Source organism: Apus apus, chromosome 5 (assembly GCF_020740795.1).
Source record: "Apus apus isolate bApuApu2 chromosome 5, bApuApu2.pri.cur, whole genome shotgun sequence".
NCBI classification, from domain to species: Eukaryota; Metazoa; Chordata; class Aves; order Apodiformes; family Apodidae; genus Apus; species Apus apus.
Genome location: NC_067286.1, coordinates 28547790 through 28567286, shown reverse-complemented (window position 1 = coordinate 28567286; position 19497 = coordinate 28547790). Strand labels below are relative to the sequence as shown.

Genomic DNA, 19497 nt, shown 5'->3' with positions numbered 1-19497 from the left:
TCAGGAGGAAATTCTTCACCATGAGGGTAGTAAGGTGCTGGAATAGGTTGCCCAGGAAGGTTGTAGAGGCCTCCTCCCTGGAGGTGTTTAAGGCCAGGTTAGATGAGGCTTTGTGCAGCCTGGTCTAGTATGAAGTGTCCCTGCCCATGCAGGGAGGTTGGAACCTGATGATCTTTAAGGTCCCTTCCAACCTGAACCATTCTATGGTTCTATGATTTACTGCAGTACATGACTTCACAGTCATTCCCCCTGTATTATCCTGATGAATACTGAAAATAAGAGCTTAAAAAAATCAATTTACTGGTCACAATTTCACTCTGGCATTTTTATAATTTTTAGCTTAATAGGGACCTATTCTAACAGTACTAGAAAACTAAGCATTCATTGTGAGGAAGTCAGAATTCAAACTGGAACATGTACACAGTCTTAAGATGTCCCCTTACAGTAGCTGCTTTCAGAAGTTATAATCTGGCAGTGGACAATTCAGCTTTGGTCCCCAAACCTTCTGTTGGTGGTAGCTGCTTGCACATGCTGTATATACGACATACACTGTGAGCTGAAGCAAACAGTCAACACCAACCCAAAGTACTTTCTAGACAGGGACTCTGGAGAGAGGGGCTGGGGGTTGAAAGATGCTTAACATGAGTGTTTACAGCACTTTACAAACACATTTCATGTTTCAAAAATGGAAGCCAAGGCACAAAGTTGATAAAACATTTTAGGTAATGACTGAAAATATAATCAGGATCACCTGTCTTTTCTTGTTGAAACAACTTGTTTCCTATCTGCAATTCTATTAATACCATGGTAGCTGTGAAGCACTCTGATGCCTTCCTCATCTGTACATTATCATAGATACACTACTTCTTCTCTCCAGTACTGCTGCAAAACTGCCTTTTAAGTGGAAACAGAAAGATTTAGTCAGCTTTTCAAAATGTCAGAAATTAAAGTGTTTCAAAATCTCCAGGTAGTCTTGACGGAATTTCTGTAATGCCACAATTGAGACATTTCCTACCTGAGGACTTGTTTTTGAGTTGGAGCCAATAAAAATGAAGTTAAAAAGCTGCATGCACTTTAATTTTGGCCTAAGATAACTGACCAGCTGCCGCTCTAGTTTAGCTTTCTCTTTGTCACATTATACTGTTGATTTTGAAAACCCTCATAGTAAGTTTTTACGTATTTTGGCATTGTCATGATTTCATTGTTGATGTGCCTGCACTACAAAAGATGATATACTATGTGCTGTGACCGACAGAATATACATGTCAACAATGCTTTACCAAAAGAGTGCTCAGCTAAAACAGGGGGACAGGACACCGACAACAAAAAACAGACAGTTCTCCCACTTGTTCAAATCACTCTCTGTTCTCAAATTACTGGCAGGCAAAGACATATCTGTTGGTGCCAAATTATATTAGAGCCATCAGCAATAAATCAAATGCAAGGACAATGCCATAATACGTGGAGCTACAGGGACTGACAACATCCATTGGCAATGAAACATGAAAATGAGAGGCTGCAAAGTAAAGCGAGACAGTAGTACTTAAACCTCCTTGGGCTGCTTATGCTGGGAAGCAAAAAGATGAAAAGCAGCAAAGTCTGTATGACCAGGTGGGAAGCCAGAGTCCTGCAATGTTAAAGCCTGGGCTACTCAAGGCATTTGTGAATGTCTCAGCACAGCCACAGTAGACAGACAGACACCTAGCATAAATGCAAGGCAGATCTAACGTAATGACGGAGTTTATTTCAACAATAAGCTCTTGTTGACATCAAAAGCTCACAAGAATTGTTATGTCTTCCAGAACACAACTAAAGGCACAATTCACAAGTGACACAGAGAGGAATATGTGGGATACCTTGGCCAACTTCAGCAGGTGCAACTTCCCCTGTGAGGAACTGTGCAGGAGAATGAATGAGGAGGAAAACCAATGAAGGGGTGAGGGGCAGGGAAGTGAAAGACAAAGTATTTTTTCATAAGGAATTAGCCACACATTCCAGCCTGCTGCTACCCTGGCAATAGCTACATGCTACAGCCATGCTGTTCTGCCATCTGTTTCCCTTGCTGCAAGACTCAGGTGCAATTTGCACCTGGTAAACACTTAAGCCAAGTTTGGCCTAAAGATTTTGTGTAAGGCAGGTGTGCACCTCTATATGAAACTTACACATACCTCCTTCACAGAAGGAGAGGAAAACCCACATAAACTATCTGAAGATTAATTTTTATGTTGAGTTGGCATAGGTACCCACAATAGAAATAAATCCATCAGAATAGAGCATCAGATGTTTTTTTCCTCTACAAATCTAGGCTCATTTTGTGGTGTTCTGGGTCAGGAATTAGTTTTTCACTGGGGCACATGTTTGCATATCAGTTAATCCACATGATTCTTATTTTACTCCATGTTTTCCATAGCATTTCCTGATCAGAAGAGGTGCAGAAGCTGCTTATCTGCCAGTAAGCAATCTGACATCACTTTTCTAGCAGATTTGCATCAAACAGTCAACATAATTCTGTAAGTCAGAATATCCTTTTATCATGCCATGTCTCAGACCAATTTAATTCATTATCTTATCAAGATACTGTGCTGATTTTAACTACTGAAATATGAATATTACGGGAAACTTGTTGATCCAAAGGACACATTATCACGACTGACTGTAAGCTCATGGTAAGTAATTAATTTGTCTTTGGTAAAACACAGTTATCTTCTGGAAATTTCCTGGAAAAAAGTCCCCTCCTATCCCTGGCCCTTGTAAAGAAACAAGACTTTTTCACACAAGAGTTGCATTAGAGCACCAGCTCTGTCTCATACTGCCTTTATGAAAGGCTCACACTTTGGGCTTTTGCAGAGGTCCAGCAAAGCTGCTGTTCACTGCATACAGGTTTTGCAAAGACTCCCTCTGGTTAGGTGATACTAATGCCTCTGCACCCTCCTAAGATTTTAGAAATAAAACTCTTACAGGTTTCTACTGCTAGGATTAACCCTTGTCTTCAGGTTGACAGTCCCACTCTAGGTACAAGATGCTCCCACGTTACTTGCTTTATTAATTTTTTTCAGGATTTCTATTTCCTTCACTTAAGTTTGCTGCAGAGCTTTCTATCCACAGACATCATTTAGAACTTTTTTAATTGAATCCTAATGTGTTAATACTAAATAGTGTTTGGCTCTGCTAAAATATGCATCTACCCCCTTTAAATAGCTAATCCAGTTAGTTACCATAACCTATACTCTGCATACTCACAGCACCCAAAGTCAGGGAAAAAAATAAAAAAAGCTCTTCTGTACAGAAAACAACAGTGAACTTAAACCTTACATATCTTTCTTTCATTTTGGAAAACACAGAACCCAAATGATCCTCTCAACATTGTCCAGAAAGAGTAACACCAAGCCTGATGCAGTGTAAGCACCCCATGAGATTTTGCTTTGTTGAGCAACAGCACAAAAGACTCAGCTCCAGGATAATCAATCAAAAATGGACTCTGCATATTGACAGGATGCTAAGTTACTAAGATTGCATGTATACTAAAAATGTTTATACAATATTTTCTCTTTGAACAAGTAGTAATTTTGTCTGTGACAAGGAAAAAAAGAAAGAAAAAAAGCACACAAGTTGTTGAAACAGATGCCAAAGATTTTATACAAGGAATGTCATGGCTGCTTTTTCTTTGTGCATTAACATGGTAGTAAAGCTACATGCATAAATAGCACACAGGGCACAGCCTACACACCAAGAACACGTTGCTCACCCATTAAAAAAATAAAAGTACTTTGAAGCACAGAATTATGCTGGATGTGCAGAATGTCTTTTAAGAGATGATTTCTACCTACTTGTGCCCTCCCTTGGGCAACTGTCACTTTATGGCAGACTTTGCTTACAAAAACATTAGACAGTCCCCAGTAAACTCAGCCAGTACCGAAGGTGTCCTGGAACATCTTGCAAGTCTAGTTCCATGTGTAGGCTGGATGTAGCTGTGAAGGGGCAACCACTTTGTGAGTATGTTCTTTCAGAGACAAAGTGAGAACAGAACTGCTTCTTACAAGGAAAAAGTCAGTACACTTGTTCAGAAGATAGTCTTTTATAGCAGATAATTTAATAATACAGCCCAGAAACAGGGTGTGGGGCAGTCATCTACACAAGAGCACATTTAATAAGCTGGGGAAAAAAATATCACAGTTCCAGGACATGGCATCAAACTTCAGTCACTCCAAGAGGAGACAATTCTCATGTGGTAGGAGAGTTCTTGTCTATGTAAGCCAAGAAGGGAGAATTTTAGACAGTTCAATCCACAATGGGCTCTTACTTCTTATCACTGGAACCACAAATCCACAGTACAAGACAGTATTAGTTAGGTTAAATGGTGCTTTTGATAACAAAAATCAGTGAATTCGTTGCAGTCCTTTAATAAAATAATGAAGTCCAGTGAGTGCCAGTTGCTAGGAGCAAAGAAGAAAGGTTCCCATTTTCCAGGTGGATTTGTAAATTCATATTATTAGAAAAAAAGTAAGTCAAATCTGTGCAACCACATCTGAGAACACAGAGGCTCCAGAGACTCCAGGATCACTTAAAAAGTGGGGCTAAAGAAAAGTCATCACAACCCAAACAACTCAAACTTCCTATTTCAGAATTGCCTACATAACTTGTTCTCTTGTTCTGCTCTGGACAAAAATTTAACTGCAACAACCTGGCAGAGAAACTTGAAGAAAACCTGAGTACATGAGAACATTGTCAGGGAGAGCAAAACCCTGCTACCTTTTGATCTGGTATTGAAGTTGAAACGGCAAAATCAGAACGCTTTGCCTTGTGCCACATGATTCGCTTTACTTTCAGAGCTCTGCTGGTCTCTACCAGCAGGTCTATTTCAACTTGATACCTCTTGCACCGCAAGACCACTGCTCGTATCACAGTTCACACAAACTTGCTAATGAATCTGGGTTAACACTTCCACGGCCAGAAGTACGGCACCTCCAGATGTGGGGTTGGTTGAATTACCAGGTGTAATTCATACATCAACACTGGAGATTTCCTGGCAGCACAGAGTCCAAACCTTCCTCACAGGACATCATGATCAGCAAGACATTCCAAAAGACAAATCAGAAGGCCATATGTCTGATCCAATATAGTAAGGAACAACACCATCCATCATTTGGACTAGGAATACTTAAAGCTTCATTAGCCAACCGCATCCTTAATATACTAAATTATACATAGATAGATAGATAGATAGATATTTATTTTTTAAAATTGGAATAAAATACACTGGATTTTGGTTTGCTCATTTACAAGGGAGCTCCCTCCCTTCCCCAGTCAATTTGAAATTAAAACCTAGAGGATGAACATAAGCTCATTCCCAGCGTTCCAAGATGGATATAACATGAGAGGAGGCCAGAAACTGGAAACATGCACTCTGGCTGCAACAGGTTAAGAGGTGAAAGACCAGATATTTTCATTTGTAACCCTGAGAACATAAGGAATTGCAAAGATCTGGAGAAAAGCCTGGGGTTAAAGGTCTCCAGGCTTTTTATTGCAGTTAAAGCAAACTCGGACTGGGTGATCCCATCCACGAGAGGGAACCGCTCTGCGGTCGTGTGAACATTCATCACAGAATCCCTGGCCACAGGCCCGACAGTGGTGTTTGGAGAGTTTGATACTGAATTCCTTCCGGCAGTTGTGGCAGTGCAGGATTTCATGGTCTGGTACCCAGTATGCAGGTCGGGCAGCATCTTTTACCAGCCCTATGGAGGAAGTGAGGTGGGAGGAGGAGAAAGAGGGAGAAGAAAATAATCTGTAAACATAAGCATGTCAAGAACGTACTCCAGTGGAAGTACACACACACTGCAAGTCCTATCGAGAAGACCTACTGACAGAATACTTCAGTACAGTCGGAAGCCATTTGGGCCATTCTCCCACATTCTGCCTCTTTTCAAAGGGACAGATTGTTTCCCCTTAAATGCTGGCATCTTCCCTTACCCTCTTCCAGAGGATGAAACACTTGCTTTTCCCTACCTTCAGTTTGGCTAAAAAACCCACAATCACCAAACCAAACATTCAGAGAGGCGTGTAGTGTCTGAACTGAGAAAGGGATGTGTCCTTCCTTTCATTGAGTTGGGCAGCAAACACCCACAAGGGTGATGGCAGGACATGCTGTAGTCAAAGCCATGGAATGATGATCTGCACAATGAGCAGGAAGTCAGGTCCAACAACAGAAGGGTTCAAATACAAAATGTTTGCTAGCATACCTGAACTGCTACCCAGCACTTGAAAGAGCAGCAAACTTTCACTGTACTAAGCTCACTATTAAAGATCACATTACTGTTACTTTCCTATCATCACCAACCTGGAAAGCTTCAGATTCTCAGCCCTGCCTTGCAGAAGTACCAAGTGCCAACAGTATCCATGAAAACACTCAAAAGGCACTCAGTATCTCTGGAAGAAAACAAAACCTGATAAAATGCTTCCTAATTGGCCAGTCTTTAGGGAATGCCAGCTGGCAGGTCACGGCAATGAAGCATCAGGGGAGTATGAATTACTTATAGCTTGTACACACAGATTTGCACGACAGGGAGAAAAGAGAATGTATAAACTGCAGAAACAATGTGCTGAAAACCAAGAGGAAACATCAAGGAAGAGAGATGCAAAAGACTAGAACTCTGAACCAATAGCTGTTGTCATAGTGAAGGTGCCAGCCTGTCACATAAACTAGAAGTTAAATCAGAAGGTTTATTCTTTGAAAACAAAAATGCCTCTAGACAAAAAAATCAATCAGAAAAGAACAGAGCTCACCTAAGGGAATATCCATGGCTGTCACCACTGCTCCAAGGGTGTTCTGCACAGCTTCCCCCACCTTCCTTGCAATAAGTGTCCCCCCTTCCTCATCTGAGGGCAGCTCAGCCACATCTGCATGACACAAGGACAAAGGGCTCAACACCAAAGTCCAGCGCAATTTCTGCCAACTTTCAGTTCATTTATGCTAGCAAAAACCCGCGGCAAATCCAACAGGCAGCTTGAAGCCTCTGCTCAGGCTTTATCTTCCACATCCCCAGTCCTGGATTGCAAAGTTTTCACTTTCATTTTAGCTCTAATTGACAAAATACAGAGTCTGCTGAAACTGCAACATTCCTGCTCTGATGCTAGCTCCACCCCATCAACAGGTGCCAGTAATCCAATCAGAAAACAATTTTGTCAGGGGGTCAGATACCTGGTAGCTCCTTGCAAGGGTCATCTTCCTGCCAAGAGACACTGAGCTCTTGATCTTCCCTACTAAAATGTCTGTGCCAAAGCCCAGTTTGTCTACACCCAATGGGAATGGTTGTTATCCAGAAGCCAGGGACAAAGACTTCAGACTAACTACTGCCCAGGGATAATTCTGTCACAATCAACTCAAAATTACCTAACTGGATGCCCCTGTTTTCATAGCAGTTGTCACACACACGCACTGGTGCTGGTCCCCAGCCTCGCTCAGGCACTGGACGGGTCTTGGAAGAACAGCCATCACAGAAGCCCTCTCCACAGGCCCGGCAGTGATGTTTAGTGTCGTTATCTTTAAAAGGTGTGTTGCACTTATTACAACTCTACTCAGAACAACATAGAGAGAAGAACTGTTAGTCTGATCTTCCTGACTAGAAAAACAGAGAGCAGAATCCCAGCATGACAAAACTTAGACTGAAATTGTGAAAAGCACAGTTGCATGCAAGACTTGGGCACTACCAGTCCCATAACTTTACCCTAGGGAAGTGATTCAGAGAGGTAGATGTACAGTGGTTAAACCAACAGATTGGTATGATCCCTTCATTCTCAATCGCAATTAATTACAGCCACATCACGCAAGGCTGAATGGTGGGTATTTGATCTTTGTGGAGGGTAAGAATTCAGAAAGCTGTTTCCATTGAAGAAGTATTTGTTTCCTGCAAAATACAGTATATCCTTTTTTATTTGAATTGTTGGGACCAGATTTTCACATCTGGTATGAAACCATAGTTTCATTTCTGCACCTACAAGAAGAGTAGTATCAACTGCGGTAGCTAGATTTAAGATGTTGATACTTAGCTTTGAAAAACAAGTTCATGCAAGCCAGGATTTTGTGTGATACTGCTGGGAGAGGAGGTCACAAAAAGCAGGGAGCAAACTCTCTTTAGCAAGGCTGGGCAAAGACTCTTCATACTTTCTCTGGCTGAGTCAAGAATGGGAAGAGCTGAAAGCATTTCAGTTCTCTCAAAATTATAGAAGGGCTTGCTGCAACAAAACAAGAAGTACTTGGAATCTGTAAAACACTATTTTCCTTAAAGTAATATAAAAGTACTTCAAAGTATAGTAAAGGGTGAGGAAAAGGGTTTTTAGCTATGCAAAGTTTTTCTCTACAGCAACTACTATTTACCAGAATCTGAGAGTTGGGTCTCCAGTAAGCTGGGGCAATCTGGTCTGTCAACCAGGACGTCACAGCTTTTGTAGGTCCCAGGCTAAGCTCAGATACTGATTGTGCCATGAAATTCATTCCATCCAACAAACGCTGGGCTGCATTGTTGTTGTCTTTTAGAAATCCATCAGTCTGGAATGAAATGGATATTCATTTGAGAATAAAAACAAGGACATCTCGCTTTTTTAGAAGCAGATGGCTCTGTGACCCACTGCTCCTGTCGAACTGGAGGGCAAGTATGAGAAAAAAATTCACCAGCTCTGCTTTGAAACACAGGTAGGTTTTAGCAGTGTATCACTCACACAAAGCATTCATAAACTGGCAACTTAGCCATTTCAAGATAGCCAAAAGATGACTGAAAGCTCCTGCAAAGGTTCTTTTAAACAGCAGAGAGAGGGACAGGTTCTAATGACAGCCCATCAATTTTCTCCATCAATGTCCAGAAGAACCAAAATAAATATGTGTGTGGCTGCACACATACACAAAGACTATCCAGCAACCGCACTTACCCCTGGCCAGACATGTTCAATTTCTGTCCTCACCACAGTGTTCACAGGATCTTGGTTGCCAAACCAGTACTGCCGGCTGCGGTACACCACCCCGCAGTTGGGACACTCAATCACGTACCTGCAGAAGAGGGAGACAGGTTACCTCAGTGAGACACTGCAAGTCCAGTGCACCAGGCAGAAATAACAGAGATCTTGGCTGCAGTACTCACCCTGACCAGGCATACTTGGCAAGGCCCAGCCAAGGGGAGTCTGTGGAAGCAGAGGTTTTTGGCACCACACTGACCTCCATCCCTCGCTCGTAACAGGCCTGTAACACAAAGGCTCAATTAAAACTGCTGTATTGGGAATCCCAGACTTCGGATCTTGCAGCTGTTTGGGCACACAGAGCATATAATTGGCATACAGTGGTCTCCACAGCAAAGGAGAGTGCTCATCAGAACTGATTTTAAAAATTAACTAAACAAATCCCACTATCAATAGTGACATCAGGGAAATATTTCTACAGCAGAAAAAACCAAGATGGTAGCTGAAAAATTTCCTGTCTCTTGCACACATCCTTCAGAAAAATTGGCTAATACCAAGCAATGGGAATAAGCAGAAGAGTAACCATATCAAGTGTGCAGAAGCCAAATACCACCCAGGTTGAGAGCAGCTAGGTTCAGAATTTAGATAGCAAGTGAAATATAGCAAGCGAAACATAGCAAGCAGAACTGATGACCTCTCCAAGTAAAAATACAAGTTCAATAGGGTTAATTTTTTCTTGTCAAGGCCACAAGCACCTCCCACATTCGAAAAAATAGAAGAAAACAGGCACATGCCTGTGATATTTCTTATTTACTGAGCCATCCTTTCCTTCTCCATTCTTCAGATCTTGTCATTGTGTTGCTACTCACCTTGCAAGTGTAGACTCTGTTATCATATTGGTGAGAATATCTGCATCGACTCTTGGATTCATGAGGGACTCCTTCCTTTGCATGGTTCATGCTCTTTTTACAGCCACACCTGAGTATGAAGAAGGAAACCATGAGCTGATGGTGTTACATACAGGGCAGATGTCATCAAGACTTCATTTATGTTACCCCAAACCATCTTCACAACTGTACATACAGCAATGACATAATTTACCATTATAAGGCAGGCTCTTTGGAAGGAGGTGTAGCAACTGTGCCACAGTACGAAGCAGCACCACACTGCAGTTAAATGCAGGAAATGATCACTGTAGCCAATTTGACTTTCACAAAGAATTTAGGAAAGACTTAACAAGTTTGGAAATTAACACTGCAGCCTTTGCAAAGAGCTGCTAGAAATTCTCTAATAAGCATAAAAGCAGGAATGTAGCACTATATCACATTTGAGATAAAATGTTTCCAGAAGCATAATCAGCCATAACATCACACTGCTATAGTACCTCACAGACTCAACACTGAATGCCATCTACTGCCATTTCAGGCTCAGTCTCTGGGCTCCTCTCAAAGAACTACAATCTAAACTCTGATCAAACTGGGGGCTCCACTTAGATCTAGTCACTAAACACAGCTTAGGCCCATGATGATGCGTGCTTTAAGATTGTTTATACTGTTTAGGTAATAAAAATGGCATGAAAAATATTCACATTCATTCATTTAGGGGATTTCTTTGAACACTCCTTTCTCCCTGCCCTGTGTGTCCTGGGGAAAAGATAGGAGCAGAACATGTTTGTAGCCATAAACAAAACCAGAGTAGTCAAAAACCACACATCCAGCTGGGACACAGAAATAACACCGTCCAATTCACATAAGAGTTGAATTTCAAGCAAATCCTGCCTGGAAGTAATAGCTAACGACAGGTGACGTCAGGTGTCAAGATGTCACAGAAACTTTATGTTCTATGGCTGCAGACCTGGGCAATGCTTTCGTCTAGAAGGATGAAGGTGATTTCTCATCTACTTACCCACAGCTGAGGCACACAGAAGAGCATGTGAAGTATTCATCTGGAAAGAAAGAGCTGTGAGCCATCTGGTCATCGGGGATTTCCCCACTGAACCTGTCACTTAGAGCCTGACAAACAAAAAAGAGGGAATTGATAACGGACTGAGAACAATGCAGACATTTTATGAAAGCTTTTGCAAGCAAAAGCAATAGTTCCTCTACTGGAGAAGGCAGAGAGAGTACACAGCTAAGGAATAATATCTTACTAATGTGAAAACCATGGCAAGGAGTAGAAACCAAGCCAGAAAACAACCATGCACTTTTATGGAAGTGACTTGAGTGCTTGTAAGATACTTACTCTTCTCCTTTCCTCCTGCCCTTGAATTTTATAGCTGAAATGGCTAGTAGAAGATTGCATCCACCTCTGCATACAACCCATGCCCAAAATAGTAGGGTGCTTGCTAAAAGGGCTTTGCATTCTGGAAACCTCCGGAAGAAAACTGGAGTCATTTCTCACAGTATATGAGGACACAGTCTTTGTCCCCCAGCTCAGGAAGTGCTGCCCTGAGCTTTCCTCTGGCCCCTTGAACAATTGCTCTTCTCTGGTGAAACTGCAAGACTGAGAACAAAGGGATTTGTTCCCTTTCCTGGTAACATCTGTTCTCAGATTAAATCAGTCTTTAGCTGTGGCACACTTAACCTCTCCATTCTTTTGGGTGTTATGTAAAAAATACAGTTTAAAAAGCAAAGCAGGTGGTTAGGTTTTTTCTTGATGGAGATCTTTGAAGGCATAAGGTCTAACTGAAACTCTTCCCACAGCTGAGGCAACTACAGTGGTTGCCTGGCTTTCTCTTCCTCCCTCTCCCCTCCCAGGGAGTGGGGCAGCATCTCTGCTGTCTAACAAGGTTTGACTGCATATACACACAAGATACACATGTATCTCCCACCACAGCTTCTCCCAGGCAAAATCCCTACATAGACATCTGATTTCACAGAATTTCAAGGAAATTATCTTTAAGATCTCTTTCAAGCTTGACTGATACTGGCCAACGGATTAAAAAATTAGAGGAAATGAACATAGATCTCTAGCAAGCCTGTGTCCTCAGGAAGTGAAGAAAAAGATGTGAATTTGTAGTTAAGTAGTGATCTGAATACAGCAACCACTTCACTGGACATTCTGAAACTGAATTACTTGATTTCTGCAATAAAGTCCTAGAAATTAAACTGGAACTAACCACCCCAGCCATTTTCCCCCTGCTGCCTGTCTGCTCCCTAATGCAAGGAACCGTGTATATGCCACCCTGACACTTACTTCTGTGCCTCAGCTACCCCAAAATACAGAGAAACTGGAATTATCTGTTCCAACAGCTGTGGCTACCATCAGGGAAAACTGCTAACACTACCTTCTTCTGCAGATATGCCCCAGCTCTGCCAGCCCCTCCCTGATGACAGCTGTGCTCTTCAGGCCAATGAAAATACTATGCTAATCATGCAGTGGTAGCGATGCATGAAAACTTGTAGGACAGACTGCAAACTTGAAGACCCAAAAATCCCTCTGACATCCTAGCAAGGTGAACCTTCTAAGAAAATCACCAGTGGCTCTCCCAGTTCCTTTTCATCAGCCTTCTGATCTGATGCTGCACCTCTGAAATGATACAACATTTGGCTTGATTCCATCTTGTTTACTAGCTACCAACCCACCTCCCTCCTCCTTTTTGCCTCTTAGCCTTTGGGTTACTCTACACTCAGCGCTAGGTTTTGCCAGCTACTATCTCACTCCAAGTCTCATGCATTCCCTCCCCTTGTTCTGAGGCCATCCTTAGAACTTCACCAGTAACTCCTTCTGGGCCTCCTGTTTGTAAATCACTGTCAGTAAGTGCTTGTCACTCATATCAGTTATTTTATTATTCCCAGCTCAGTTTTTTGATTTTGCTCTGTTTTGCTCTTCAGCTTTTCCGGACCTCTCAGGGTCTTTGCTAGGGTGTTTGTTTTAAAGAAAAAAAAAACCCAAACCTACCCAGCCTACCTGCTGTTACAGAAAAATTATCTTCATGGAAGACTTGCTTTATCTTCAGATATCTGCAAGTCTGCATCACTGGTTCACATGCCCTGCCTTTATTAGCTGCAACTGACAGTTACCAGCAACAGCAATACCAATAAAGATTGTGAAGAACTTATCTCCACTTACTTTTAGTGCTTTATAGATAACCCCAGGCTGTCTAGGCGATCGAGTGGTATTGTTCTCCAGCTGCTGCTCCACAGCTCGCCTAAGTCCAGAGAAATCTGTTGGAGGATTGTACGTCCTTGTTCCCTTGTAGTGGATTGAGCTGAAAGCCTCAGGAAAACAGCTTAGCTTCCGAAACCGGTCCTGAATGAGCTTCTCAGGAACCTCAGAAGGATGATCTGTATATAAGAGTATCAGCAAGTACATAAACAACTGATGGTTTAAAACAATATTTAAACCGCACAGTACTTTCATATGCAACACAGTGCTAGTTGTTTGGTTGGTTTTTTTTTTGCATTAAACCTTCTAATACATCTGGAATGCACTTATAGTTTACAAGCAGGAAAAGAAACAAACTGTTTCCAAAAGTTGTCTCTGTTTTTTGATACACAGCTTTAGATTCTGAAACCAAGTTCCACAAGTAAAACCAGAAACATTTAGGTTTGGAAACACAGACACCCAGAATAAGAAGCAATATGAGGATACTCCATGTCAGCACACTTGTTAGCTCTTCTCAGCAGACCATAACTTGCTATACCTAGTTATAGCACCTGACAAGTGGAGGACATGAACCTTACGTGGGCTGCTTACTCTTCATGCCAACCCTATAGCAAGGAAGACTAAGCCCCTATCAAGCCTTTTTATACGGTGAAGCCCTTCAGAACTGGGCACATCAGGTCACACTCCATAGAGCTGGCCACATTCTGCCTGCTTCCAAGTACCTGCTGTACATTTCAGAATAAGGCAAGCCCCTCCACCACACTTATCTCAATTATCCATCAAGACAGATGTTTACAGCTTGCTGCAAATCCACCTGCTAAGAGCTTTCTTTCCTATTCCTACTGTGATCAGAAGTGACCATAAAAAAATATTATTTTTTACTATCTTGACTTTGCATACTGGTGCAACTATCATTATGGGTCACTAAATCCAACCTGCTGAAACAGCAAGTTTCAACAACCATATGAAACTCTAAATTGCTGATCTGCATATTGGTAAGAAAAGGAACTGCCTTGGCAGGTTAAGTTAGAAGTATTTAAGGAGGCACTCTACTAATAACCAGAAAAAATGCCAAGTTCTTCTACCAGCTCAAGACCTCACTGAATAGAAAAGCCAGAATGTGAATGTGGGCCAGCAGAGAGCTGCTGTGGTATTCCATGGCAGAAGACTCCCAGATGTTCACAGAGAGCAGAACTGAGCCTCAGTTACTGCAGGCCAATTCATTAGGGCTCTTGCTCATCAGAAATGGACAGAATGAAGAAAGGTTTCATCATGCCTTTTGAAACATGGAAAAAATGAGGCCAGGGAAGAAATTTACATCCCTGCATAGTCAAAACCAAAACATGCCCTGACTTCTGTAGGACAGTGCATTTCACTCAGTCATACAAATGAAGTACACCATTTACTCATGCACGATCAAGTACTTAAGTTGAAAGTACTGGTGAAGAACACTGAAAGCAATGGGAATAATAGCATGCCAGGCCTTCTACTTTGGCCCTATCAGATACTTGCACGCAGAAAAGTTCTGTTAAACCATCAGCTCTGTGCTACCAGACCCTCAGTCCCAATCTCACATCAGCCTTAGAATGACACTGGTATGGTAATTTAAAATAGTAGAATGAGGGCACTGTGAGTACTGAAGTTCATCAATTTAATTATTCTTGCCCATTCTAGATCCTACATACAGTTTTATGCCAAACCTCAGTTTTCACCTTTGCCTGCCATATCACCCATACTCATGATCTTACACGATGGCCTCTCCTACAGCTGACAGAACTGCCATCATGACTAGACAGTACTGATTTCCAGCTGGCTAAGAGGATTATTCTAGCTGGTCTGGGGTAGTCAGATTGCTATCAGGGAATGCTCCACTTTTTCCAAAGCCTGGCCCCCAGACTGGAACAAGTGAGAGCAAAACCCAAACCACATCTTCTGCATAGTATTAAAGAATAGTGAATATTCAGTGAAACCTGATAATTTATAGATAACATGTAGCACATTGTAATTCAGGATCTTACTGCCTACTCACCAGAGCCCAGGAGCTTGGTGTACACAGTCTCATGAAAGATGATGACACCCGGACCCAAAGTTGACAGAGGAACATCTAGGCCACAGCGGGCTGTGGTAGCTTTTAGCTCCTTGGTGAAATGTTTTAAATAAGCCTCCGAGGCATCACCAAGGAATTTGAAGAGGTCATTGTGGAGCCTGTCAGCACGAGTACGGTAGATGACAAGATCAGAGATGGCCAGGACCTTCAGCAGCAGCCGAGTTCTCTGGCTCAAGTTCACGGTGGCCCCCAGTAGGCCCTCTGTATCAATTACCACCACTTTGCGGACAGGGTCATAGGCTGCCCAGACTCCAACTGTGCAAGATTCTTGGGCTGGAGACGTCTTGAAGACTTCCCGGCCATAGAAGAAAGTGTGATTAAGGGTGTGAGACTTGCCATCCCCCGTGTTCCCAAAGATGGACACTACCTTTAGATGCTGGTCAGGACTGCAGTCCAGTTTCTTAATAAAGTCTTCTTCATTCCTTACCTTCAAATAAAAGAGAAAAACATTATATCCATGCAGTTGGAGTAGACAACACTGAAAATACAGCTGGTTTCAGGATTAATAAAATGAACCAGAGCAATTACATCCTGTTCAGATTTCACCATAAGTTTCTGAAGCAACAAGAATTTCAATGCAAAAGATTAGAAAGCAGTCTTGTAACAAGTGCACATTAATGGGATTTAGGCTGTTCCACCATGTAACTGTTTTGGAGGAGATGCCTCACTGTGATTACCTGTCTAGTGAAACCTCTTGTACCTCACCCCATTCCCTGAGGCAGCTCTTCCAGAGAAGGGAGCGCAACCTAATTCCCAGTCTGCCAGCACAGCTACTTGGAGCATGGCAGACACTCTCAGTAGCATTGGTCTGCTGGCAAGCATCCAAATTCAGGTGCCAAACAGGGGAGTGCTTTTGTCATCTTAACTTGTCTCATCCACAGAAGTTGAGCACCTGTTTATGGAGAAAAAGCTCCTCTATGCAGCTGTGCTACATCTATCCACATCTGGGGGCTCTCCCAGTCTGTCCCACTCCTGCTGCTCTCTAACTGATAGATCCTTCAACTGGAAGGAGGGGCAGAGAAGAAGAAAACAAAATTGAGCACCAGAGTCAGGTAGCTGATGCAGGTCACAGAATCACCAAGGCTGGAAAAGATCTTTAAGATCATCAAGTCCAGCCTATGACCAACACCACCAGCTAGACCATGGCACTAAGTGCCACATCCAGACTTTCCTGGATGTGCTTTCCAGTGCCTCCACCACTTCCCTGGGAAGTCCATTCCAATGTGGGATCACCCTCTCCATGAAGAAGTACTTCCTAATATCCAACCTAAGCCACGGCTTCAGGCCGTGCCCTCTTGTCTTGTTGCTAGTTGCCTGGAAAAACAGCCCAGCCCCCACCCGACTGCAACCTCCCTTCAGATAGTTGAAGAGACTGATAAAGTCCCCCCTGAGTTTCCTCTTCTCCAGGCTAAACAACCCCAGCTCCCTCAGCCTATCCCTATAAGATTTTCCCTCTAGTCCCTTCACCAGCCTTGTTGCTCTCCTCTAGACCTGCTCCAGCACCTCAGTATCCTTCTTGAAGTGAGGGGCCCAGAACTGCACACAGTACTCGAAGTGAGGCCTCACCAGTGCTGAGTACAGGGGGAGAATTACATCCCTACTCCTGCTGGCCTCACTATTCCTGATACAAGCCAGGATGCCATTGACCTTCAGGGCCACCTGGGCACACTGCTGGCTCGTGTTTAACTGGCTGTCAACCAGCACTTCCAGGTCCCTCTCTGCTGGGCTGCTCTCCAGCCACTCTTCCCCCAGTCTGTGGCGCTGCCTGGGGTTATTGCGGCCAAAGTGCTGGACCCTGCACTTGGTCTTGTCGAACCTCATCCCATTGACCTTGGCCCATCGACTCATCCTGTCCAGGTCCTCCTGCAGCTCCTTCCTACCCTCTGGCAGACCAACACTCCCCCACAGCTTGGTGTCATCTGCAAACTTACTGAAGGTGGACTCAATCCCCATATCCAGGTCGTCAACAAAGATGCTGAATAGGACTGGACCCAGTACTGATCCCTGGGGGACTCTGCTGGTCATCAGATACCAGCTGGATGCAGCTCCATTCAGCATCACTCTCTGGGCCTGGTCATCCAACCACTTTTTGACCCAGCAAAGGGTGCACCTGTCAAAGCCGTGGATTGCTGGCTTCTCCAGAAGGATGCTGTGGGAGACTGTGTCAAAGGCCTTGCTGAAGTCGAGGCACCATGTCCACAGCCTTCCCCTCATCCACTAGGCGGGTCACCCAGTCATAGAAGGAGATGAGATTAGTCAGGCAGGACCTTTCTTTCTTAAATCCATGTTGGCTGGACCTGATCCCCTGGTTGTCTTCTACAAACTGGCTTTTACATAAGTGCCACAGCTACCTCAGTGATCCATTTGATAATTTACTGTATTGTGCTTTCATTTAAAAAAATAAAAATCAAAACAAAAACACACACACACAAAAAAGACTAGTAGTAGCACTACTACCAAAAGTAGTACCTTCAGCAGACAACTTCTCTTTGACTTCACATAGATTAAATAATAGAATCTTGGAATTTTTTTGGTTGGAAAAGACCTTAAAAATCATCTAGTCCAGTGCTAAACCATATTACTAAGCACCACACCTATCTATCTTTGAAATACCTTCAGGGATAGTGATTCAACCACCTCCCTGGGAAGTTTCTTCTAATATCCACTCTAAACCTCCCCTGGCACAACTTGAGCCTATTTCCTCTTGTCCTATTGCTTGTTACTTGGGAGAAGAGACCAACACCCACCTTGCTACAATCTCCTTTCAGGAGAGCAATAAAGTCTACTGTAAACCTACTTTGCTCCAGACTAAACTACTGCAGTTCCCTCAGAAGCTCCTCATAAGACTTGTTCTCCAGACCCTTCATGAGCTTCAATGCCTTTCTCTGGACTCACTCCAGCACCTCAGTACCTTTGTTGTAGTGGCAGACCCAAAACAGAACAGTGTACTCAAAGTGCAGTCTCACCAGTGCCGAGTACAGGGGGACAATCACTTCCCTACTCCTGCTGGCCATGCTATTGCTGATACAAAACAGATGATGTTGCCCTTCTTGGCCACCTGGGTACAGTGCTGGCTCATATTCAGCCCCTGTCAACCAACACCCCTAGATCTTTCTCTGCTGGGCAGCTTTCCAGCCACTCTTCCCCAAGCCTGCAGCAGTGCAATGACAAGTGTCATGATATTTAAAGAATAGGGCATTTTCTGTTCCGATACTAGTGCAACAGGGAACAGATAAACAAGCAATGAAGCAGGTTAGGGCTCTGTATGTGAGCCTGCCTTGTTTTCCTTGCAGAATAGGGCCTTGACTTTCAAAGATTTCATGTTTCTGGCTATGGTTGTTTATTATTTGCTTTTTCTTCTTCCAACAGGTTTTATTCACATGTTATGTGACATAGAAGAACATAACAGACAGATTTTTCAAGCAGGATTAAATTCACCTCCTCCATCATGATTCCCTCCTCGAGGAATCGCTGTCAGCTGAAAGGAGTAGGGCTTCCATTCCCTCTCAACTGCCTCTCAAATTCTGGAAGCTCCTTGGCTATTTTCCCCCTTCCCAGAGAGTACAGTTGGAAAGTCTCATCATCCACAGACACCAGAAGGTAGTAAATGGTTTCTTTGAACAAGTTTATTCTTAGATCAGCATATTAGTTTAAGGCTTAGCCAGCCTCATTTGCTCTGGTCAAAACCATCAGCAGCATACAGACTTTGAAGGAAAATAAAATACAATCAGTGTGCCAAAAAAAGAAAAAACAACCATTGTGCCAGATTGTGATTGAGCTTCAGAAAGAAAAACTGTGGATGGCAGGGCTGCAGCAGCTTCTCACAGACTCAAACCACTCAAGGCAGCCCCACAGTGTGGAAGAAAACAGGAAACACAGAAACCAAAACGGTCTCAGTAGTCTTTTCTGGTGTCTGTGGGAGACCATCAAGATACACTCAAGTTACATGTGCACAAGAGAAGTTCTGCTTTTTTAGTAGCTGTGATTATTCGCTTGTCATCGGGAAGGCAGTTTAGATGACAGATGCTGTTCCTTTTAGTGTCTCCGGAGATGTCTCTGTGGATTAAAGTAGTTCTTGATTCATGGGATAACTTCTAAAAACTTTTGAAGATTTGATAACATAATAATGCTATTTGTACATAAGAAAAAAGGAATATTAACTTCTTTTCTAGACAGTTTTCATTCTAACTCCTGTCTCCTGAACTTCTTACCATAAGGGTGGCAGACTCTCTTTTTGCCAGACTCAGTGCCTGGCCAGACCTGTTCATTCTGGTTATAGACTCCCTGGACAGTTCAAAGAAACAGCCACCTTCAAACAGCTGCTTAAGTATTGGCAGGAG

The 19497-nt window shown here is 43.0% G+C and overlaps 1 protein-coding gene across 3 annotated transcripts in view; it reads right to left on the bottom strand.

The window, feature by feature from the left end:
• Positions 1-1724: 1724 nt before the first annotated feature.
• ZFYVE1 (zinc finger FYVE-type containing 1) overlaps positions 1725-19497 on the bottom strand; it is a 30816-nt gene continuing 13043 nt past the window's right edge. For 2 of the 3 annotated variants that reach the window (XM_051621041.1, XM_051621042.1), the window contains 10 exons: positions 15080-15584; positions 13015-13229; positions 10849-10955; positions 9813-9921; positions 9129-9226; positions 8920-9037; positions 8372-8542; positions 7388-7568; positions 6781-6894; positions 1725-5732 (listed from right to left, as the gene is read on the bottom strand). In XM_051621041.1, coding sequence (XP_051477001.1) covers positions 5500-5732; positions 6781-6894; positions 7388-7568; positions 8372-8542; positions 8920-9037; positions 9129-9226; positions 9813-9921; positions 10849-10955; positions 13015-13229; positions 15080-15584 — 1851 coding nt within the window. In that variant the 3' untranslated portion in view covers positions 1725-5499. Of the gene's footprint in view, positions 5733-6780; positions 6895-7387; positions 7569-8371; positions 8543-8919; positions 9038-9128; positions 9227-9812; positions 9922-10848; positions 10956-13014; positions 13230-15079; positions 15585-19497 lie in introns of those variants that run through there. The other variant, XM_051621043.1, reaches the window with a different exon arrangement.